The sequence below is a fragment of the Nipponia nippon genome, unplaced genomic scaffold (assembly GCF_047370975.1).
Source record: "Nipponia nippon isolate SJK-2023a ecotype South Korea unplaced genomic scaffold, ASM4737097v1 scaffold_6, whole genome shotgun sequence".
NCBI classification, from domain to species: Eukaryota; Metazoa; Chordata; class Aves; order Pelecaniformes; family Threskiornithidae; genus Nipponia; species Nipponia nippon.
The window spans coordinates 65908356-65933893 of record NW_028262380.1 but is presented as its reverse complement, the minus strand read 5'-3'; the positions used below and the strand labels follow the sequence as shown (position 1 = coordinate 65933893).

The 25538-nt window shown below is 44.0% G+C and overlaps 1 protein-coding gene across 5 annotated transcripts in view; it reads right to left on the bottom strand.

The window, feature by feature from the left end:
* Positions 1 to 20207, bottom strand: part of LRBA (LPS responsive beige-like anchor protein) — a 415388-nt gene extending 395181 nt beyond the window's left edge. For 3 of the 5 annotated variants that reach the window (XM_087736322.1, XM_087736324.1, XM_087736325.1), the window contains exons 1-2: positions 20019 to 20206; positions 19168 to 19635 (exon numbers count right to left, since the gene is read on the bottom strand). In XM_087736322.1, coding sequence (XP_087592448.1) covers positions 19168 to 19389 — 222 coding nt within the window. In that variant the 5' untranslated portion in view covers positions 19390 to 19635; positions 20019 to 20206. Of the gene's footprint in view, positions 1 to 19167; positions 19636 to 20018 lie in introns of all 5 variants that reach the window. The other 2 variants (XM_087736323.1, XM_087736326.1) reach the window with 2 other exon arrangements.
* Positions 20208 to 25538: the final 5331 nt, after the last annotated feature.

Below are 25538 nucleotides of genomic sequence, written 5' to 3'. Positions count from 1 at the left end.
AAAGAACAACCATCCCCGTGGTTCTCTCTCCTCCTGTATGTGGGCACTCCAGGCAAAGAGGAGAGGCTGCAGCAAAGGACAGCTAAAGCAACAACACCGTTCTTTACTGAGCAGAAAATACAGATGAAACAGACAGCCACGACATTCTCTCAGAGAAAACTTACCACCATAGTTCTGCACTGAGAGAACCAAAGAGGAAAGCAATGGGTTATGGAAAATAAAGCTACAGATAAAAACCCCTCTCCACAGAAGACTCTTAAATTCCTAAAATATTTTTGCTCAGCAACCATTTTTAATTTAACTGTGTTTATCCTCAGCATCCATTATGCTACTTTAACCGTGTTACACATGGCATTACAGATGGTGCTAAATGACTCCAGGTAATCTGAAGAATGCTCTTGGGAGATAACAACATTTAAGAAGTGATAAAATCAGATTTCTTTTTCTTATTATGTTCCAGTGCCATCTCTCACTGTGTTTAATACAAAAGTAATTTCAGATTTACAGAGCAGTAACATTTTTGGAACCCAAAAATATGTGAATGAAGTCAGTCACATAAAAAACAACACTTTATAAGACTGTCAAAAACAAACTAAGAAATATATCCATTTAAGGGAGAACTTTGAAGAGTTTGGTGGGGAGACAGGAGTAAATTTCTCTGCTTATGCCTCTTATTACTCCAAAAATTAATAATAGTTTTTATTGACACTGCATAAGAATGTTATATTTATGAAATCATCCAATTTACATATTGCAACACTTAACATGAATTTGGTCCATGAATCACCCTACTAGCATTAATTCTTTCCATCAAATCCACAAGTAGATTCTCATAAATTTAAGATCATCATCCTAGGGAAAAGAGTTCTTAATTTTTTCAAATTACAAGTACTGGTCTAGTTACCAGTTTAAGGAGTTTTACACATTGTGACTATATAACATAAAAGCTCTTTTTTCTAGCCTTAAATGGTTGTTGGCAGTAACAATGGTCATCACCATCTGAAGTGATGGCAGTGACAACAGCTACACCCACAGCAAAGCAAGCCAGACACTTGAAATTATGACACATCTGTGCTTCCTCAGACATCATCTTTTGCACTTGGAGTTTGCTGCACAAAACCAGGCAACTTACAGATTTGTCCACAATGTATCTCTGCCTCAGGTAATGCACAGGAACTCCAAGAACTTTAGCTTAAAATAATTACACATTTCTGACTTTAGATGTGAAAACCTGAGAATTTTCATTTCCATCTTGAGATCTTCCTCCATTCAAAGCTGCTTCCAGAGAATTAGCAGATAAACCAGAAAAACAATTCCCACTGTCATTTTTAGGGCCTAGGAAATAGGACCACCTCGGTATTTTCAACATGCCTTCTTTAGTTGCTCTTTGTATTGAAAAATAATTGCTACTCTTTCTACTGCTACGTGTTATTCTTCACTTTTTTTAAATAAAAGAAACATTTTGCATCCATGCAACTACTATTATTTGGTTTCAAGCAAGTATTGCATTGACGTTCTAGCATGAATTGACTTCAGGCTTTAGGACACCCTGCTTCAGAAACTTCTGTCTGCACAACACAGCCTGGCTCCCGCCTTTACAGGAACGAGCCTCTCGCTATACGCTGTCAGTCACCAAGAACAGCTTTCGTGTTCGTTTCCTCTTTCATAACGAAGCATTATGTAACATAGTGGTTGGCAATGAGGTCTCAATATATAAAGATGCTAAAATCTTCCCATCATTCACTGCAGTTAGCAGAAGGTTGACTTTAAGGGAGAAGAGATTGTTTCAACAAAACACAGAAGTTTTTCATCTTCCCAATAGATTAAAAAAATAAATTAAAGAGAAAGTTGTACCTCCTCAACCCCAAGTCTACCAGAGGACTTGAGTGTTTACAAATTTCCTCCAGTGAGAACTGCTGTTATGAGACCGGTCACAACCATATCAAGTCAAAATCCCAGACAACACAGCTTCATATTCCACTGTCTAAAGTTGTAGAACAATACCACCCTCGCTAGAGCTTCAATATCTATAACCTCATTTCAGGTTTTAGGTCATTGTTGATTCAGCTAAATACTACTTTTCTGAACAGCTTAAGTCACAGTTGTAACAGTTTACAAACAGCTAAAAAAATACCTATGTAGTAAATTACATGCCTTAAAAACTAAACTTTTTTTTTTTTTTAATATAGGGCAACTACAGAATTAACACAACAATCTCCTACTGGTAAACTGGCTTTTCAGGAATATTGTTCTTATGTTGTTCAGGAGGTGGTCAATATAGACACCCACATTGTCTTAGAACACTAAGTTTAGCTCATTTAATAGTTTCTCAATTTCTAGTTTTCTTATTTGATAGCGTCATTTCAGTTTTAAGACTTTAGTTCTTCGTTCTAGTTTTCTCATTTGACAGTTTCACTTGTTACTTTCTTGTTTTTAAGCAGGTTTCTACTTTTTGGCATATACTCTGCCCCAGGAACTGGAACACAAACATCTGAATGGCAACCTACATGTACCAAGTACCCCTCAGCGGATGTTTCATGACTTTAGCTAACAGCAGTGGAATCCCGGAATAAATCCTGAAATACATTGACAGATTATCCTGAAATATATTTACAGACTATCTCCTTATCCTATGATCAGGAAATCATCCCACTTGCTTAAAACACAAGGAGACTAGAAGAGATGACAAGGAAAATCAGCCCTTCCTAAGGACAACTTATCACTCTTCCAGAATGAGAACGGAGCTTCAGCCTTCTAGCTGCCTGCTAGCAGCAATCCTGCTCTTACAACAGGCTTCGCAGTTGAAACAGAAGGCATTCCTTGTAGACAAGGTACAAGAAAGATGGATGCTGCCGCAATTTTATTATTTAATTCTAGTTTGTAAAAGTTGTGTGGCTATTTATTGGAAGAGTCATGTTCTGAGTTACAACAAATACAATTATAGCCTTCATTCAATATCGGCCACTAAATTCAGAAATGTTCAGATATGATGTTGCAGAAGTCACTTTCTAGCTCAAATGGAATCCAATACATAGCATTAGTAGAAAGGCTTGCTAAAGCCTTAGGCCGCAAACTGTGAACTTTCACCTAGATACACTGACCACATACAGAACTTTAACTTAGCTACATGAAGGAAGGCCCTGAAACCGGTGCCAATCAGAAAGATAAAGGTAGCCACAACCTTCAGCAGAAGCCACATCTATTAAGACAAGAAAAAAAATGTCCCACCTGGAGACAGAGAAAGGATCCAATAAGGAGCAAGATGACCCCAGACCCAAATATTGCTATTGGACTGAACCATCACATGAGGGGAGAGGAACTTAAATTGTACAGGTATAATTGCCCAGGTATTTCTTTGTTTGGGGTCCCTCTCCAGAGGCACCCAACTCGAGCTGCTTTTTACTCCTGTACCAGTCACTATATTCGTCTGGCGTACATCGTGTCAGAGACTCTGCTTTGGGGAAACCTAGGGTCAAGCCTGAGGGGGGAGAGAGCGCCTGAGAACGAGCATGTGTGTGAATGAGGAGTCGGAAAGGGGCACCTGTCAGCTCAGTGGAGCTGCCCGCTGCGAAGGGACTCCGGTCCTAGCAGTTAAAGTCTCGGGTGGTGCGCGTGCAACTCCCGGGATGGTGTGCAAATGCTCGGGCAGTGGCCTCTGCTTTAACAGTGATTTCCCTTCTTCCTTTTAAAGGCAAAAGGAGTTCAGGCTTCATATAAAAACACAATGCAAGAAGCACAAGGAGGCAGCTCTAGAGCCAGGTACTAAACAGTCTTACCTCTTCTTGATTTCCAAGTCGGAAGCATAGTATAACCTGCTGGGCTCAGAAGCGGGAAGCCCAAGCCTCCTTTTCTAGCTCCCAGCTCCATTTCCTGGGGGCCTGACTCCACTCAGCAGAACGCACACATTTGCTGCTGCTTTGAAAGCAGCAAGACTGTGTGTTAGAAGAGTTTATCTGAACAAAGGCTGAAACCACACGTGTCTCTGGGGCACAGTATCACACAGTGGCTGCAAAAAATGGGTAGAACTTCAGAGAAAATCCTTGAAGATTGCTTAAAGCAGAAGACATCAGGTAATCTTAATGTATGAATCACTGACTTTGGAGAGCAACTTTGCAATTATTTTAACATCTTTTCTAGCTTTCTTTTTAAAATCCTGAAATTCCATCTTGAGGAGCCAAACTGATTCTTCTTCATTTTCAGAGCTTAATCCTGAAGATTTGTAATTTAACCTAAGTGATGCAGTCCAGTAGAAGTAAAGATGCCATTGACTTACATCTGGACCAGTTGACAGGGAGAAGAAAATGGACATCAACTTCCCAAATATTTCTGCTAAATAGTTTACTTATGAACTCATAAAAGCTTTTGAAGCTCAAGCTTTTTATTGCCAACACTGAATCTACATTGTGGATTGTAAGAACAAGTGATACAAAAATGCAAAGACAGAACTTCTCATTGACTTATGTTGCCATTAGAACAAAGGAGCGATTGTGAAACATCTCCTGATGGAGCAGCGCAGAAAGCACAGCCCAGGAGGAAGGCATCTTCCAACAGCAATGACTGTTGCACGCAGTTGCCTTGAGGCACTTCAGTCTGCACCACCTATCCAAAATTATCACCAGCCTCAGTTCTGCCAGTTCTCTGCAGTCCTATATATGAATGCTTGCAAAGCAGGTAGCTCCTGTACAGTAGAAGTAGGTTTTTTCAGTCCTGTGCTACTCTATGTATCCTTACAATCTTGTAGAAAAATCTGAGCCTTCATTCCTTTTCCTAGGAAACTTAAATTTAACTAAATGTGCCGCATCAATCATGACCACCTACTTGGAGCAAGTAAGACTTGATTCAGTCTGCAGAAACTTTGTTGCACCTAATGGATGAAAAGGAAAGAGCCCAGCCTGATTCTTCGGGGCCCTGCTGTGTTTACAGAATTAGCAAATAAAAACAACACTTTATCCTCCTTTTATACCACCCATCTTTGATACGGCAATCATTCAAGCATGAGGTATGAATATATCTCAAAGAGGAGTGTGCCACTTCATACTACCAAACATGGTGACTGTATAAATACCTTACTGGTTCACAGCACTGTAACATGGAACCTTACCATACAGAGATCATGACTACAGCATTACACATAACAAAGCACTGCCTGAAGAAAAAAAAAAACATGCTTAGGTAACTAATATTTAATTAATATAGTTGCCATATATACATTTCATTATTGTGTTTTCTTTGACACCATAATTAATTTAATCGGAGATTAAACCAGATTTACCAGCTTGCATGCTGGTAAAGGACAATAGCTCCTCCTGGCCAAACTATTAACACTTTTAAACAAAGGCATCTTGCCCTTCAAAAGTCTGGGTTAAATTTGCAGTTCAGGCATCATTTAATATAGGAATTTGCCTATACAATTACTGCAATTGAGAAGTCCTTTACCCTGCTTTGATCCCATCGTTATAGTGATCAATACGTGTTTAGAGAATTTGTATGTGCTTTCAAGTAATTTTCCCAATGCACATGGTAAGGTCACAGGCAAACAAACCCATTTAGAGGCATCCTTGATAAACAAAACCTCTAGACGGAGCTGAGAAACTAAATTCTAACTATATCTCTAGCCTCATATATGTAAACAATAGATCTATAGGAAATGTTAAAGCTGACTCTTAAAAGTTGTGAAATTAGTACTCAGCTGGAAGAAGAATATAAATAAGTATTTAAATCTGTTTACCTCCTTCCACGTACACCTACCCTTTAACAGGAAATTGAAGCATCAAGATCACTTCTAATTCAGTGCTACAGAAGTCAAAAGCGCTGCCAACCCACAGATGACATACAGTAGGTGTATTCCAAAACTGAAGAGCTATTCCATAAAATAGGTGTCACGCATGTCAGAAAATGGTCATTAAGCCTGTGTCTGACTAGCCCTCTTGTTGGTAATACGCGACATTACTCAACTGAAACCACGGAACTATCCTGTTCAGCATGATACTGGGCTTCAGCTACCAGAGTACGAACTTTAATAAGAATGACCCATGAAATTGTCATTAAACCCTCCATGTCAGTTAGCAACAGCTACAGGACTAATATACAGTGTCACACTACAGAGCAGACAAAAACACAGACACTAAACAATACGTGACAGAGACAGGACAAGTCAAAATCCACCGAAATAATTCTCCCTCCGCCTGACTCCAAATGTGAGTTTAGCTTAAATTTCTGGCACTTCTGTATACTTCAAAGTGATTTTTCCAGAGGCGCTCACCTCACAGAGGCGCTCACAGAATGGTTTGGGTTGGAAGGGACCTTAAAGATCATCTGGTTCCAAACCCCTGCTGTAGGCAGGGACACCTTCCACTGGATCAGGTTGCTCAAAGCCCCATCCAACATGGCCTTGACCACTTCCAGGAATGGGGCATCCACAACTTCTCATGAGCCTCATGAGAGCGGAGTAGAAGGGAAGAATCAGCTCCCTTGACCTGCTGGCCACACTTGATGCAGGCCAGGATGCAACTGGCTTTCTGGGCTGCGAGCACACGCTGCTGGCTCATATGCAGTTTTTCACCACTAACACCCCAAGCCCTTCTCTGCAGGGCTGCTCTCAATCCACTCATCACCCAGCCTGTATCCATGTTTGGGATTGTCCTGACCCAGATGCAGGACCTTGCACTTGGCCTTGTTGAACTTCATGAAGCTCGCACAGGCCCACCTCTCCAGCCTGTCATGGTCCCTCTGCACGGCATTCCTTCCCTCTGGAGTAGCGACCACTCCACTCAGCTTGGTGTCATCTGCAAACTTGCTGAGGGTGCACTCAATCCCACTGTCCATGTCCCTCACAAAGATGTTAAATAATACTGGTCCCAATATGGACCCCTGCGGGACACAACTCATCACTGGTCTCCACCTGGACATCGAGCCGTGGACTGCAACTCTTTGAGTGCTACCATCCAGCCAATTCCTTATCCACTGAGTGGTCCACCCATCAAATCCATGTTTCTCCATTTTAGAGACAAAGATGTTGTGTCGGACGGTGTCAAATGCTTTGCACTAGTCCCAGTAGATGCCGTCAGTCTCTCTTCCCTTATCCACCAATGCTGTAACCCCATCATAGAAAGCCACCAAATTTGTCAGGCACGATTCGCCCTTAGTGAAGCCATGCTGGCTGTCACCAATCACTTCTCTGTTTTCCATGTGCCTTAGCATAGTTTCCAGGAGGATATGCTCCAAGATCTTGCCAGGCACAGAGGTGAGACCAACCGGCCTGTAGTTCCCTAGGTCTTCCTTTTTTTCCCCTTTTTAAAAATAGGGGTTATGTTTCCCCTTTTCAAGTCATTGGTAACTTCACCAGTCTGCCACAACCTTTCTAATATGATGGATAGTGACAAGATCATGACATTTAGACAGTGAGGATTTGATTTCAGAAGTTTGAATTTGAAACAAATAGTTTATAGTCAAGGTTTACTACAGCACAGTTACAGTAATTAAACTAAACTGTTCAATTGTGATGTAATTTTAAAACAATTTCTTTGGGCAGAGTTACGTTGCTCTTCTAAAATTTTACCTCTACCTCTATTCATATGACTGCAATTGAAAGAGATCCCAACAACTCTTTGCATATCTAATCAAAAACACCTACGGACATATCCATCTTTAAAGTGCTAAGAACAACAGCAAAGGTATCAAGATTAAATTAGCCCTGAAGTGAAGGGCTCAATTTCCCCCTTCCCAACTTCCACTTTGTATCCAGTTTTCCAGGCTGCCCAACTTGCCACACAAAACCTAGCTGAGGGAAAGCCTGAACAAGTTTCCCTGTTACAGTCATCTACACCATCTGACAATGTGAAAATTATTTCCCCCCTGCCTTTTCTTTTTTTTTTTTTTTTTTTTTGCGGGGGGGGGGGGGGGGGGGGGGGGCAGACAATACAGGACACTAACTTGTATCTAGAAGTCTCCCATGCCATTTTTTTCAGCTTGCTCATGGCTCCTCTCAAGACAGGACACAGAAGTACTAAGCACACTCCTAAAACAAGATCTAGCTGGAAACAGGGATATCACTTTTCTGCAAAATGACAGCACCATCCAGAAGCAAGAAACCCAAGATTCTATCATCTAAATTCTATCTTTTTCAAATATGTCTAAACAACTCTGGTGATCTTTCAGTCACTGGACAAACCCCTCCACCTGAAGATAATTCACCTTCCAGGAAGGAAATGGGGATTCTGTACACCATAAAGAAAACTTTACTAAAGCCCTAACAAGGGCAAAAATTCCACTGTCTTCCAGCTCCAAACCTTTCCTGTCATATATGAGTGCCTGGAGAACCTTGTTCAAACACCTTAACCACAAGGTCCGAGACTAGTTTCTTTCAATGCTTTCTCTCCATACCCATGAATCTGGCATTCTTCGCTGTATACAAGCCCAGTCTTCACAGAAGAGCTGTTAGAAACGTCCCCTTACAAGTCACTTACAACACCATTGCTATGCACTCCTGACAAATGGCAATTTGAATCTTTTCCTACTACGGATAGAAATCAGGGTGACTTTCATTTCCTGCATACATAAGACACTACTAAGCCAGCAAAATTCCCAAAGAGCAGTATACATTTCACTTTAAAAGCAGTACACAGGAAGGGCACGAGTCTTGAGTGCCAGGTCTCGGATGAGTCATGGAATAAACATCTCCCCAAAGGCAATACCCCTGCCAATCAGCTGATCCATAGCAACTGCAGCACACGGTGTCATTCACAGCTCCTCAGCCCACTACAGAACCCAGCGAGCACTCAGGACTCACTTTTGCAGCCCAGCACCAAGGCAGCAGGTGCCAAGGTCACAGAAGAGAGGGCAGGGAGCACAGAAAGGACAAAGCAGAGTGTCCTGCTGTGAGATTAAAGAGCAGATAACCCTGGCATGGCACAAGATTGGGACCTTACTTTTGACGAAGAAATGGGCAAGAGAACAGGGCAATCTCTTCCCTAGGAGCATTTACTCCTTTGCATAAAGATGGGAAGCTGCTGGTACAGTTTCCGTGCCTGAGAACCCTTTACACAGCACTTTATTGTTGAGTAGGGCACCACTGCTACCTCGTTTAAATCAAGGAAATCTGAAGTGTTAAGGACATCGTAGCTTCAGAAGGTGGCCCTTGGCTGTAGATTACAAAGTGGACAGAGAACTTTTTGCAGTCCCAATTGAAATATCCATTCCCAGCATCTCAGTGTTCTCCCATTCTATAACATCAGCAATATATTAAACATACATAGCTCCCCATCTCACATTAGCTATTTCAAAACACATTCTAAAAATGCAGTCACAGTTACTCAGTTGCATACTCCATATCAGATACCTAAAAGTCAGGCATTACGGCACTTAAATTACATACTGGAAGCAAAACCTACAGTATAACTAAGCCCCCATTAGAGAGAAGAAAAAAAAATGCTTGCCAGTTCTTTTCAATCTAGTTCACAACCAAAACTACAGACAAATCACATGCTTAGTTTCAACAAAAACATTAGCGGAGGCAGATGCTGACTGGACTGATAGTTTCCATTTGTTTATTTAACAGTCATGCACCATTACCAACATTAGTCATTTGGTTCCTATTCTCTCCCCGATTGCATTGTTTTAAGGCTTACCAGCAATTCTACTTCTGTATCATTGGCCATTTTTTTTGAACTTACGGCTACGGATTCTGCGTAAAGAACCTTTTTGGGGGTTTTTTTGTTGTTTTTTTTTTAAGCACTACTTGATTCCAAGGTCCACCTGAATCGTAAATAATCCTGCAAAAGACAAGTGTCCTTAGGAACACAGTTTTAATCCCAGGAAGTGCAAACAGCATAACTTAAAGACTTCTCTAACAATGGACTACTAAAACTTAAAAGTTTTAAAAAGCTTTTATTCAGCAATTCTACAGCAACAGGGCTTACCTTATTCTACCAAAGAGCTCCCCACCCACCCCCATCCCAATCACGTTCGGGAAAGCAACCAGTACAATTCCCACACAAACCTGCACAGTTTGATAAAGGAACCAATTTCCGAGAGAGCAAACATTCAGCATCCTGGACTCCATAATCACATACTTCCCAGTCCACTGCAGGACGCTACTGGTTCTCGTGCTGCTCTTTTGTAAGAAAAATTGCTCTCCCGCTGCAGTGACCATCTTACCTGCTGCTTACTGGTGCCTCTAGCCTTTCAGCATTCCCGACAGAGAGAATAAATAAGCTACAGGTCACCCTATGCACTGTTACAGTTACTGTTTTACAGGACTCGTCCAGTATAAAATTAGAAATTTGGAGTATCTAAGTGGGGCAAACAGAATAGACTTCATTTCATTATTTTATTTCTGTAACTTCTGTCCACACCACAGAGAACAACTGCTGATGGCAAAGGTGGCAGGCAGGGGTTAACACGCACACACATAACACACTTCCATAGAACAGAAGAGTCCTAAGTGGTTACTCTGGTTCTGATTTTCAGTTGCAAAGCAAAGCTAACCCAGTAGCTCTTCAAGTGCTGCTTTCTTCAGTTGCATCAACAAAATAGAACAGGTTTTTGCCTGAACAACTCACTTCCAGCTTTTCAGTCACACCAAAAATAATCTGAATTTGCTATATAGTGCACATGAAATTTTTTGGCTAGATGTATGTAGAATAAAAAAAAAAACAAACCACACATTGACAGAACTACTTATATGCAGGCTGCAGTAAAGAGACTTGCAGCTCAAACTCGCAGAGCACTTTACAGGAGGCAACAGAGCACATCCTATTCCCACTAGCTATTCTCATTTCAATATCATCTCAAGGCAGCTATTAACAAGAAAATCATGCCTGGGACGTAGCTGTTCCCAGCTCCCCAGTTATTACTAGAAGAATCCAGTGCAATGGAAGGCATTAAGTTTTCTTCTCCACAAATTAGTTTCTATTTAGAAACTACTTATGCCTATTTGCAAAGCTTTGGAATCTAAAGCACTGTAGCAATGCAAGCTCTTCACAAATTCCAACAAACTTCCGTATCAGTACAAAGACTCCACTGTCTCAGGAAAAGGTACAATTGCAACTCATGCAGCATCGTTATTTAGCGAATTTGATTACAGCAGCTGTGAAAGGATGCATCTCGATTGCTATCTGCTCTAAATATGGAGCACTGCATACTGGAAACTACAGTCGTCACTGGCCACACGTGGTATTAAAAAGCAGGTGGCAACAGTATCCTGTTTTATGCAAATTAATTAGAGCTCTCAGATTCCTGGCAAATGGCCAGAGTTCCCAGAAAGACAAAGTCTGACGGTTTCCCAGAGGAAAGAAAATGACCAAACCAGTTTTTAGACAGGCAATAATATGCTCTAGCACAATACCAAGTCTAACAGAAAAATCCAGAATTAGTTAAGGCATAAATGTAATCTAAATTAGGACATTCGTAATTAGGTCAAGCTAATACCAAAAGCCATCATGCAAAACGTTATGAAGAGGCCAGCAAGGCCTCTAGGGGCTGGGGAAGACACTCGAACAGCAGAAAGTTAGCTCACTGTAATTAGTGATTATGAACAAAAACTTTCTTCCAGATTGACCCATTTAAAATAAATAGAAGTTCTTTAAAAAGATATGCATAAATTTAATGCATGCAAGACTTAATTTGTCAGAAAAGATGCTTAAAGGGTTTTACACACAGAAACACCAAAGGTAACAAGTAGCTATTTCACATCCAATGACTGAACTGTAGAGCTTATTTAATCTGTGCAACAGATTAAAGCTTCCTCCTTAAGGTTCATAAAGAACTTCATGACCTCATAAAGAGAGAAGCTATAAATGCTTTAAGTTACCCACTTACCTAGTAAAAAAAAAAAGTCAGAACACCATGCCAAGAAGAATACAGTTCAGAACGACTGCAGGTTCCGCAATAGGTGGTAAAACAAATACACAGTGAAAGAAACCACAGAGCGCGCTCATTTTTATCTTTCATCAGACTTGAAATCTTAACATACACACACAAAAAAAAAACCCTCACACTTGATGATTTTCAGAAGACTGGGACTTCTCAGCAAGCTTCAGCATCTGCAAGTACAATTGACTAGCCACTGAGTACTGAACACCATACCAAACCAACACTGCCTTAAAAAAGGATTAAGCAAATACCTCATCTCTGATTCTCCTCAACCTCCAGTATTCGTCCAATACAGCCACTTCAAAAAAACTTCTCTTTACTCACACTCCTCTTGAACCCGCACGCTTTAGTTCATCCCTCCAGTAATCTCTTTCAACAGACATGAATAATTACCTATTTTTATCTCACTCTGCAATGTCCAGCCTTTGTAGCAACCTCAACACGCCATCCACCTATTTCCCTCACGCTTTTGACTAATTTCATTCTATTCCCTAATCCGCAAATGCTTTTCCTGAGCCAGTCCATATGGCCACTTTGTTACTGGGCTATCTGCACTACTCAGGCCAATGGTCCATCTAGCCCAGCATTGCCTGACAGAGGTGATACAAAACACTACTTAGAGAGTGCAAAGCAACTACAATAGATACCTGACTCTCTCCTTTGTTACAGGACACCAGCTAGAAAAATCTGTCATGGAATTGATGCATTTTCCTCTAAAGGGGAATTCTAAAGTATGCCATGAACACATTTTAAACAGGCTTACTTGTAGAATGGACTGGTAATTTAAAATTGTCCATCAAATATTGCATTACTAAGACATGATATATGTAAATGCCCGGTTCAGCCTTGCTTTTTCAGCTTTATTTTAGGTTTGTGCAGAGCCTGCTAAGGGCAGTACAGGATGCCAACACTTCTGGAAAACACAGAGCGCGTGTCATTCACAGGCTTTCACAGATACTTAAAACTTCAGACCGGTCACGAGAAGCTATAAAAATTGGCCAGTTAGAGGAAGAGGGAGAAAAACTGAACATTTTCCTGTACGGTCTTAAGATTTTCTCCTCAATACTTTGTTGTCCTACAGAGTGTTTTAAGTTGCAGTCACAGAAGCGAGTTGATACCACAGCCAAAGTACAAATCAGCTCCTCTTCAGAGTCTAGACAATTTTCATCTAAGTCGTCAGCACGTCTCATTCAAGACTGCCATTACCATCTCACTTACTACATTCCATGCCTTTCTCAACTGACCACAAAGTTTCCCTAAATTCCTGCACTTACTATGCAGGGTGGTATTTCCACTAACTACAAATTAATGTCCAAGTTGTGTCAATACCCGAAAAAACCCCAATGCACATCACTTCAATAGTAAGTGTATCCATAACTACTCAGAATACATTCTAACAAGAGGGAGGTCTGTAATTCTTATTTTAAGGGAAGGACAAGTGACTCCCATCGCTCAACAATTTTGAACTAGGTAAAGTCTGGTGAAAGACATCTCTCACCCTCATTTAGTCAGCTAAACTTACCAAAATCACCTTTTACTGTTACTAGATCCCAAATTAGATGTCTTCAAAACCATGAAGATGACTTGGAATCAAGGAGTCTAAATTCATTCATCAAATTGGGCACAAGCCTCCCACAGTGAAGGGGCCAGCAAGAAGTAAGTTTGCATCTGATATATTTTATAAAAAGGACACTGGGACAGATTTGGAAGCATTACAGATCTTTTGCTGAACTCCACTCCTTCACCAAGAGTAAAACCGTGCACGATCACTAGGACAGCTGACTGTCGCAATTTACTATGATTTTTTAAAAAAAAAAAACAAAACTACAAGCTTGACCCAGCTAAAGCCACAGACTTACCTTATCTATACTGTAAATGGACAGAAGTGACCGAACTAGGATAACTGTAGCCAGAGGTGTACTTACTGGGAACCTACTAGGGAAGACTGCATATATTAAGAAATGCACAATATTCAGTGATGCTCTAGAAACTATTTGGTTACTCTCACTTGCCATGGGCACTGATAAGTTTATATAGAAAATAAATCCTAGCATTCCCTAAAAACATCCAGTAAGGTAATGAAAACAATGCATTGTTATGAAGACATTTATGGTGCATTTTTACTACTGCAATACGTTTAATTCTACCAGCATTAGCTTTGGGGGTTTTCTACAAGAAGGTACATGCAAAAATGTCTGTGACCAGAGATGAAAAAAGGAGAATTCCTACTTCATAAAATCCATTGTACTAGCGCTTCAGAAGCATTCATACCAAATCAGAAACCTGTTGTATCAGCAGGTGATGCCATTAGCTTTCAATATGAATAATGATAAAGAGTTTATAGTGCAGAAACCATAGCAATGGAGACATGTCAAATGGAGCAGAGGGCACATAAGCAGAAGGCAAACAAGTGGCAGTCCTGACATATATCTCAGATTTGTTCTATAAAACAAGCCAAGTGGGGTTGGAGAAGAAGGTTACTTTAAAAAGAAGAAACAAGGAAAGTAAGCAGTCAGGATTTCAAAAAGGTACGTTGATTTTTGTTTGTGGTTTTAGTAAAGTCTGGCAGAAGTGAGAGAGATGACAAATGAAATTTTTGAAGTCATTTTAGTCTTTGCTCCTCAGACCCTGTTATTTTTCCTCCAAAGGTGATAAAAACTAAGATTTCTTTCTCATTTGTACTTTGTCGCTAGGGGACTCTTGGTGAGGACCTCAAAATCCATGAACAGAATCAGAAGCAACAGCACATTCTCCTCACCAAAGAGACAGACAGAACATTAAAAAAAAGTCTTTGCAACACAGACTGAGGGGGAAAAAAAAAATGGAACTGAAAAATAACTGAATCTATATTATAGTCAATTGAACAATTAGAAGTGCTAAAGCTTTGTAAAACAAAATTGGCTTAGAGCAAGTCATGGCATTTCTTTAGAGAAGAGCAGAAAGTCTAGAATATCTGTTGTCTCTATACACTCGTCGACTTGAGACCTGAGTAAATTCTGGCACAAAGTCCCCAAACGGAATTATACCAACACCACAGACACAGACAAGAGTTGAACAGTCGTCTGCTTGAGGCATACCCGAATTTTGCCAGAATATCCATTTCCCACTGCAAGCCTAATAATGCAGCATAGTTAACCCCTGCACATACAGCATTCATTATGAACAAAACACTTGTCAGTGAGAGCCCTTTACCTACTGAAGGACAAGGATACCCAGTGACTTAATTTTTATATATAATAAACAAGAAACAATAACTTGGAAACAAGACAACACTGACATGATACAAGACAAGCCCCTTGAGAATGGAATAGCCCAGAAGCTCCACCCAGAATTTTAATCTAGAAAAGGTTTTGCAGGACTTGCTGTACTTCCAATGCAGGTTGTATAGCCTTCAGAACAGAATTTGTTCTCTAGACCTGAAAACTTCAGATCCTAAAAACCTTCTTTGACACTAGCAGCACAGTACTGTAAGTAATTTTATATATATGTATGTGTTTAAGTTTTGCCAATTGCTGAATTATTTCTACTACTCTATCTGAAAGTTTCTTCATTAGTAGGAGGTCAACTTGTCTTTCTGTTTTGCAATGAAACCCACATAGCTATTTTAAGTCAGTAACAGATTCCACTGTAAACAATTTATTTTTCCATTCTATCGTCTTCTCCTACCAGGAGGTTTTCTATTTTAACAAACTCAGTTGGGGGAGGGAGGGTAGCGCATATGAGGTAATGAACAGGAATTCACCTGATTTGTATACAAAGGAAATTCAAGGAGTTACTGCTGCCCAAAGTCAATTAAAAATATAATTCACAATGCATGAGCAGTATATACCCACAGTTTAACTTACTGTCTGTCAGAAAAGTGACAGAACAGATTAATACTTGAACAAGAATGTGCTTTCAAAGTTTTTCACAGAATAATAAGCTTCTTTCAAGTCAGTATTTTCCTTTTCAACTCTAAGAAGTGCTGAAATACACAAAGCCATATCTAACGTGGGCTGGAAAACTAGGTTCTCAGAGAATACTGACCAAACCAAAGCAGATCAATTTGAATATTTCTAAGAGTAGGATTTCCAAAGACAACAAAATGAGACTACTAGGTTTTTGATGCATGCTAGAAGTGAGCTTACTAAGCACTCTGTTATACTGCTGGACAGAGAAAACCTTATAGGTAGTTCTCAGCTCAAAGATCCAAAACTGCTGGACTGAACAAGTTATTTGCTCAATCAGGACTACAGAAGCTTAAAATTTCTTTAATAAGCAGCAGGTCAACTACTGTGCACTTTGGATTTTTGACCTTCTGAGTCTTTCACATATAAAGCACGACCATCTCTTAAACCCTTACGGATGAGGAACAAAGACAGCACTTCGGGCTTCTCTTGACTCTCCATCAGAAACAAAGAAATTCACCATAACCTCCATATGCTACAGCAAGCTTGAAGAGCATAATTAAGAGCAACGTGTTTGCTCAAGAAATAAAAATTAAGTCAGCTAACCTCCCTTTTAAAAAAAAAAAAAAAAAACAACAACAAAAAAAAGCTCTTCACATTTGCGGGTGGTTATGCTATGAAGAACAAGTATGTAAAAACACCTTTCGACACAGGTTTGCCCATCCCTCATTCCACTCTGGTCTAAAGACATCTCACTTTAGTGATAAAAAAATCCCCCAAATACCGTACGTCTCCTCCTTTCAAAGTACAAGAAGCGAGCTAGCTGATTTCTGCTAACACCACTGAGGTAGTGCAGTTATGAGTCACCAAACTGAATGAAACCCAGTAGGAGGGCATACATTGGGCTTAACCCCATTAGTAACGACAGATCACAGCATGATTTTCATACCCCCAACTGAACCTGCACACACATGAGTAAACTCACTCCAAAAGCTATTGGGAAACAAACTACTGGAAAAGCCATAGCTAAGAATCACTTCTTCGCATAAAAGTTAAATCTTTTCTGCATACACGCGCAGAAAAGTAAGTACACCATTGCTAACCAATATTTCACATGCCCTAAATTCTGATCAGTGTGATTTCAGAGGTAGTAACCCACAAAACAAAGAGGTCACAGCTAACAACTGAACAGAGGCAGAACTCAATGACAGATGGGTAAGTATTGCTTTGTAGGGAGACCTCATATCCCAGAAAGCGATATTAAAAAGTCAGCTTAAGGTGTTGTTTTTTTTTTTTTTAAATCCAGAAAATAGATACTTTCTGTAATAAAAACTACAAGTTTGTTGGCTAGTTTAATTTTTTAAGCATTCCAGTTTTAATAAAACCACAGAACATCAAGACATCTTCTCCTTCTGAATTAGTCGCCAGTAGTTGATATGTTTTCCCAGGACTCAGAGAAACCAAGGGACCTACTTTTTTTTATATCGTCCAAAAATTTTGATTTTGTTCTCACATAATCCAGGTAAAGTGCCCTTACTACCAAGCCACTGGTTGTTTCGTGATAGCTATCAACTGCCTATTTCTGCTTTGATAAAATACCATGGTGCAGGAGCATGAACTTTAGCCTCCCACATCGTAGGCAGGTGTGCTGGAACGGTTGGGGAATCTTCTCAAAGAGGTCAGGGATGTTGTTTCACTTGCACAAAAAGTGAAAACACAGTTCCAAAAATTTCCAGGGCCAGAAACTCTCCCCTGCTTCTATTTGGGAAATGAAGATCCAGGAGAATGCAGTCCACAGGTCAAATTCTTCAGACTTCTTAAATCTAAAATCGAGGATTATCTAAATCAAGCTGAATTGTTTCGTTCCTCTCTTGTCCAAAATGGAGCAGAAAAGGAATCCCAGGATCAAGCAGCTTTTACATTTTTAATTATTCTGCTGAACCTCTTTCCACTGCTGCCATAAAAATACACCTCCAGTACACCACTGAAAAGACCATGCTAGAAACAAAGTAAAATTTAACACGCTCATGAACAATTTCCCCTCACACAAGTGTCCTAAATCGTAAACTATTTACCAGAATTTCCTTTTGAACCTCATGTCCATATGCCTGAGCGCTGAGTTTTGTCAAGTGGACTCTAAGTAACTTAAATCACTTTCTCACACTTGAAGCATCCATGAAACCTCTGATCTGCACTTCGTTTTTGCCAGTGCTGCAATTCCTCTGTACTGAGAGTTTCACCCCCCCGAACAATTTAGAGCATTACATTCTGTTAATACAAAAATATTCAAAAAATAAACATTTATCGTAACCCAAGAAGATAACATCAAAAAACATTCAACAGACACAGCACATATAAATACTTAGTGACCATTAAAACTTGCATGTAGCAAAGAATACTACTAACAAAATAACTGAAATGCATTTAAAAAATAGTATGCCTTTCGCGTCAACTTTCCCTGTTACCGAGCTTTTATACTACTATATGCTTTCACTTCCTGGTTTGTCAGAAACCACGCTGTTTTAAAGTCAAAGGTGCTCACTCAAAGGAAGAAGGAGGAACAATGAGTATTTTTAGAGATCTTTTGAAGCTTCTGATAATAGCAGAGTATCTTTGTAAACTTAAAGACAGTTTTTCTCCTAACGTTTGGTCTCCTCCAGCAAGCCAACATTAACAACTAACCTGACTGTTTTAAATGTGGCCCAAAAAGTTCAACGGTATATATGGCGTCTGCAGCTTCGACATGAAAACTTGTATCCTCGATTTTTAGTGAGATGCTATGAAGTATTAAATACATTCATACTGTATTCCAAAAATGGCAGCTGACTACCTAAATCATTAATAAAAAAAGGACACTGAAACCACGTTCTACTCTTCCCAATGAGCAGAGCAAGTAAAGCATTCGAATGAACTGCTCCCTGACAGCCCCAACGCCTGTAGACAGAACGGGAAAGTTCTGCCTACTTCCAAAGCAAATGGGAAGCAAAAAGGGGCATAAACATCTTCATGGGAAAAGTTGCTTTGGCTTAAAACAACAATGTGTGTGTTTGGATGACAGTTTGAGTTACTAAATCAACATTTAACTTTCTTGTTGAGTACACCTGTTGAATGTTTAAACATAACAATACACTTCTCAGTCCTAAATAAAGCAACAATTTCTCTGAGGCAAACTAAGGAGGATGCTGTTTAGAATTGTTCCAAGTTTAAATGTATATATAGAGGCTCATATGCTTTATTTTCAGCTTTTGTGATCCATAAGTAAAAAGAACCTAGCTGAAACCTAGTATGGTGAAAGTAAACATGTAAAAAAAAAAAATACTGACAGAAAAGTAACATCAAAAAAGGATGGGATTCTTCCGCGTGCATATACTGTTCTTTCCTCTCACGCCCAAAAAGGCAAACAACTTACCAGATTAAACACAGTCTCGACAATGTCTCTGTTGGACACTTCACCAACTTCCACCAGTCCTGTCAGCACAGCAAATTTCATCTTGATACCTCGGATGGGGACTCCTGGATTCAAAGGCTGCAGCACACTTCCCCCTTCAGCAGCATTTCCTTCTTTTCCCGCTCCTCCTCCTCCTCCATCATCACCTGTTGGCTGCACAACTTGTTTGTCTTCACTCGCCATGGCTAGTTCACTTCAGGTTACGACTTGAAACGCCAGCGGGCACGCTCGCCGCTCCGGGAAGAAGGGGCGACGCGGGCTCCCGGGAAGGTGAGCGGCGGCCCACTCCTCCCCTTCAGCTCCGGCTCCTGAGGAAACCCGCGTCCGGCGGGGGAGGGAGGGCGGGAGGACGCGCCCTCGGCGTCCCAGCTCTCCTCAGCAGCGGGCGCCTGTCAGCGGCTGGCTGCCCCCGGGCAGGTGTTTACAGCCCTGAAGGACAACCCGAGACAGGCTTCAGCCCGCGGAGAGTCAGGCGCTCCCCGCCAGCCCCAGCGTCCCGCCTCCGGCCAGCGGCCCCCGTCCCCTGCCCCGCGCCGGGGAGGCGGCAGCGGCCGCCGCGGGAGCGCTCACGCCTCTCCCCGCGGAAGTCCTCGCTCCCCCGCAGACCCGGGGCACGGTGAGAGCCGCGCTCCGGCCGCGGCCGTGAGGGGATCAATTTTTTTTTTTTTTTTTTTTTTAAAGGGAATACGCTCCTCCTTCCCGCCCGGCTCCTCGTCTGCCGCCTCTCCGGCTCCTGCCCTTGCGCCGCCGCCGCCCCGGCTGCCGGCGCGGACAGGTGCAGCGACCCCGCCGCCGAGCAAGTTCGCACTCACCGCTCGCTGCGCGGCGCCGCCGCGGAGGGGGCGCGGGCTGCCCTGACGCCCGGCGCCGGGGCCGGGAGGCGGCTGCTCTGCCCCGCTCGCCGGCTGCGGAGGGCGGGCTGCGCGGCGCCGGCCGCCCGCCCTTCTCTCTCCGAGAGGCGCCTGAAGTTTCAGCCGCTGCCGCTTCACGCCGCGGTCGCGATCAGCCCCATCTCTTCCTGCCGACGCTGCCGCTCTCTGCCGCCATGACAGCGCTCAGCCCCCGGAGCGCCGCCGGCCGAGGAGCCGTGCGCCTGCGCGGCCGCGCGCGGGCGGGGCGGGTCTGCCGCCGCGCGGGGCGGGCGCCACCGGCTCGCGCACGCCCAGGTGCGCCCAGGTGCGCCAGGTGAGCGGCGCGCGCGCCCGCCCGCTCGCGCGCGGGGCGAGGGAGGGGCGGGAGGCGCGCGCCCGGCGCGGGAGCCGGGGCGAGGCGGGCGCGCTCCGTCCGCTCCCCTGCGCCCGGGGAACGGTCGCAGCCCCGCCGCCTCAGGGGCCGCCCTCCGGGAGGCCGCTCGCCCGCGGGGACCCGGCGCCCGCGGGGGCCCGGCTGGTCCTAACGCCGCACACAACGACTTGCCCCAAACTTCACCGGACTGCTCTGTAACCCTTCGGAGCCTACCGCTCCTGGAGCGGTTTTTCTTTCCGGGGGGCGGGTTGTGTGTTTGGGGTTTTTTCAAAGAATAAAAGAAACCATCAGCGAGCAGCGGGAGCGAAACCAGCTCCGCGCCCTGCCTTCGCGGCCCCGAACCGGAGGAAAACCGCAAGCGGGCGGCGCAGCAGGTAGCGCCTCTGCGGGGGGAGGGAGAGGAGGTTTAAGGGCTCCCGCTGCAGCTCCCGCCGCCCCAGCGGGGAGCCCCCGCCGTCAGTGGCGATCCCGGGGCGGTGGGTGAGCCGCTTCCCCACCCTAACCTGCAGCCTGGGCGGGCGGGCGGGCGCCCTTCCTCTTCCTCCTCCTCCTCCTCCTCCTCCTCCTCCTCCTCCTCTGGGCACTGCTCTCCGGGGCGCGAATGGAGGTCACGCGCGACGCCGCCCCGCTTTGAGGAGGAAGGGGTGCAAGAGGAGGGCGGAGGACTCGCCCCCTCCCTCCAGGTTGAAAGCCTCGAGGGTAACGCCGGCCTGTCCGAGCCCGGCAGCGCCGGCCCGGGGCCCGACGCGGCCCCTTCGAGCCGCCGGAGGGCGGGTGTCGCGCCCGGGCGGCGGTCCCCCGCCCAAAACGCCCTCCCGGTCCCAGCGAAGGGGGCGGCAGCGCTAAGAACCGGCGCCCCTCAGCCCCCGCCGCGTACCCAAGTCCGCCGGCAGCGGGGCCGTGTCGCGAAGCGGGGCGGTCTCGTCGCCGGCGGGCGGGCGGGCGGAGGCGCGGCCTGCCCTCCCCGCCCCTCGGCCGGGCTCCGCGCCGCGGGGTGGCCGTTGCCAGCGGGTGGCTGCCGGGTCAGGGGCCGCGGTCGCTCTCCTCCGCTCGCCCAGCGGCGAGGCGGGCGGCCGCGGGCGAAGGGGGCTTTCCCGCCAAGCCGTCAGGCGGGAGTGGAGCCGCTGAGGTGGCGGGGGCGGTCGGGCAACGCGGAGCGAGCCCGTGGCCACCTCCGGACGGAGGGGAAGGCCGGGCGGGTGGCCCCGCTGCCGCCCGGGGCGCCGGCCCCGCAGCACCTGCCTCCCCACACCCCGCTCCGTCCCGCCTCTGCCGGGACCTGCCGTGAAGGCGGACTAGTAATGCCGGTCAGATCGCGTCCGAAAACGAGCGGGGTGCGCGCTCCGAAAGGCGGAGAGTCCCGTTTTTAAACGTGGGGAGCCGCCCGTGGGCGCGGCCGCCGTACCTGCCACTGCGCGCCCGCCTTTGCCCCTGCGAATCGCGAGCTGCGCGTCCCGCCGGTAACCTCCCGGTAAAGCTGCGCGTCCTGCTTCCTGGCGGCTGCAGGGCAGGAGAACCGGTGCCCTTTCTGCGCTTCCTCCTACGGTGACTCGAGCTGCGAATGCGCTCAAACATCTCAGGTGCAAGGAGCCTTTTGTTTGACCTTTTAACCTATTTGATATTAATCTGAGTATCTGGTAATAAAGAGGGTCTGCTCCTCCCAACCCTTCATTGCAGGAGTCTTCAACTCTGCGCTCCTAACGAGGCTGCTGGCGTTGATAAGGATTATACACCCTTCCAAGGACCCTGGGATCTCCTACCAGCTCTTCAACAGACAGACGAGCGTATGAGTTTTATTAACAAAGTATCGCAGCAACACCACCTCATCACAGCTCTCCAAAGGAAGGATCATTTCAGGGATATGGGCATAACTTGCAGCTAGACAGATAGATATAGGGAAAAAAATATAAATATATGTACCTTTTAACGCTTCACAAATATGCTTAACATCCTCTGTGATATAAAAAGCTGTCATTTATTTAATTCTATGGAGGGAAAGGGAAAGAACCTTTAAAGCGGCAAAATTTCTGTGTTTTGAAAGCTGACCCTAGTGAAACTCCAAAGAGGCCAATGGGTGTTTTGTCTGGGAAATAAAAATTGCACCATGTCTGGGACAAGACGGTTTGCATGTACGCCTCCCTGGCTGTGTTTACACAAAAAAGGCACAGACAAAATCAAAGCACAGTTTTTCTGGGCAATGGCTTTCTGAAGTGAAGTACAATGTTCCTGATAAGCGTGCTAAAGAAGATTGTAATTATTAAAAGTTAACTATTATTCTAACTGGATATGTTATTATTAGATAATATTTTAATTTGTCTGTGGCCTGATTTGGGAATGCCATACTTTGTGGTATCAAATTTCCCATGGTTTTTGGGCACGAAATAAAAGACACTCTGGAACACGTTTCATTGTAATGCTTGTTCCATTCCCTTCCTACATTACTTTCTTACATTGTTACATTTATCTATAGAATGTATGTCAAGACTAGAATATTTCATAGCTGCTTTCCCGTTTGAATTTTCAAGTCCTAAGAAAGGAGTACGCTCCTTTGCTTTTCTTTCTTTCCTCGTCTCCCTTAGTTACATACATACATTATTAGGAAGAGACGATAATCTCTAATTTGAGTAGCAAACACCTGCAGTTTCTTCCTCAGAAACGTTTGGGACGGCAATGCTGACACGCTCCGTCTCTACGAAGCTACAGTGAGCTTGTGTGGTTATACACGTGCTGTGTAATCTTGACATTTTAATCTTACGAGTTTCCTGATGCCAGCGTTGCCTATGCGTGTTTGAGTTTTCTCACATCTATTGCTTGGGCTTCCCCGTCTTTCTATGAGTCACCTGTAGTTGCCTAAAGTATCGTCTTCCCTCTTGTAAGGAAGACATAATTTTTATTTGAGCCTTTAAGCTAAGTACACATTTTCGCACATCAGTTTTACCTGCCTGCTTTTAAGCATTCCCTGCCTCCACGGTTGGCCTTTATCCCCCAGCTCTTCGCCAGGCCACCCGCCACCGGGCAAAAGCAGACACGAGATAACGTTTGGAATGTTTTCTAGTGACTTGGAGTAGGCGTTCTGTTTGTGGCCTCGCCTGTTACCTGTGTGGAATGCAGCGGTTGTTGTTAATCTTCTTCTGCTTTCTTCTTTGTTTTAGCATCGCGTTAGGAACAAAATACATAAAAGAAAATGAATTGCTAAAATCCAGCTTAATGGATTTCAGATGTTTTCGTCCAAACGGCATACTCCAATAGCCAGCAAATCCAGTTTGCCAGTGAAGACCGCACTGTCGCGTTGAATCCTGTCAGATCTTCCTATGTTTTCTTACAGATAGATAAATACTTCTTGACTGGTCTTGATGGTTAAAGGCAGTGGGGTACGTGCACCAGCCCAGGCAGGTAATGCTCAGCAGACTGCCAGTTTAGGGTTCCAAAGACAATTGTTTTAATCCGATTTTTCAGCCAGGTAAAACCAACGCTAAATTCTCCAGGTGATCTGTTCTCCATTTGGGCTGGTTTTGTGTCCGTGGTAGTTGCCAAAAACCCACCACCCAAGATTTGGAGAAATAGACTACATTAGGTAAAAGTTATTTAAAGTATAGCTGAGAATTGGCAGTAAACCCTGTCTTAATCCTTTGCCCTGAGCTTCCCAGCTGTGGTTACAAGTCTAATGCTGGTTCTGCCTTCCACAATCAAACTGGAAGCGTTGAGCTAAGGGAATAAAAAATGACAAAAAGTTTTCCCTCAACCTTACAACCCAAAAAGAAAATCACAAAGCATGGATTAAAAATGAACTTAAACCCCAGATTGAGGACGAACTCCGTCAGATTTTATGGAAAGTACCAGTAAAGTCTCTGAACTCGATTTTAAGAAAGATATACTTTCTGCTTGAAGTATGATCATGCGTGCTGGTGTAGAAGTTCCATTCAAATCTTCTGAACCCTCTGCTCAGCGCCAATCAGCCCCCGTCCGGGATGCTGTGTCCCGTTCTGGGCTCCCCAGTAAAGAGACGCACGGACGTACTGGAGCGCGTCCTGCGACGGGCCACAAAGATGGCAAAGAGGCGAAAGCCCCTCAGCAGGAGAGGCTGAGAGAGCCGGGAGGAGAGGAGACTCAGGAGTTTCTTTTCAGCGTGCATTGATGGCTACGGGGGGGTGGTGAAGCAGAGCAGCTGAGGAGCAGACCCACTGCCAGCTCCCTTCCATCTGTTGCAAGAAGAGTGATTTTTGGCAGCTGGAGTCATGAACCTTTTTAATTGCTGCAGCTAAATCTGAACAGTGCTCAGGGATCAGAGCTTTTACATAAAAAAAAAAACAAACAACACAACCATGTAGTTCCTAGAGGATAAGAAAGCAAGGGTCCATAATAACTCGTAACTTCCTTCTGCTTACACAGTCCAAATAAATTGATGTGTTTAGTTTTGCTGGGGTTTAGGGGGGGGGGCTCGTGATACCCAGCAATGTCAGAAAAAAGTTTTGAATTAAGTGCATTTTAGCAGTAAAATACTCTGCCTTTAAGCAAAAAGAGGGAAAATAAATAATATAACTTTTTATGACAAAATGCTCCTTGACCTTGAGCACTGGACGAGAAGAAACGGCCTCAAGTTGCTCCAGGGGACGTTAAGATTGGATATTAGGAAAAATTTCTTCACCGAAAGGGTTGTCAGGCACTGGACCAGGCTGCCCAGGGAAGTGGTTGTGTCCCCATCCCTGGAGGTGTTTGAAAGACGGGTAGATGTGGTGCTTAGGGAGATGGTTTAGTGGTGGACTTGGCAGTGCTGGGTTAACGGCTGGACTCAGTGGTCTTAAGGGTCTTTTCCAACCTAAACGATTCTGTGATTCTATGACTAAGAGCTGCTTTAAAAATCCTTGGCTAGAAATTGAAATCCAAATTTAAAAAGCTGCTTCTAAATACTGTTAACCTTAATTATGAGAGGCCCTCGCTCTTTCTACAGAGAACATTATACTTTAAGAGAGCAATGTAATCCCAAAATAAAGATTAGCCTTGCCTAAACAGGAGGTTTTCTTTTGATTAGGTGTGAAGGCTTTTGCGTTATGTGTCAGGTGGTATTGTTTTATTTTTTTAAATATACT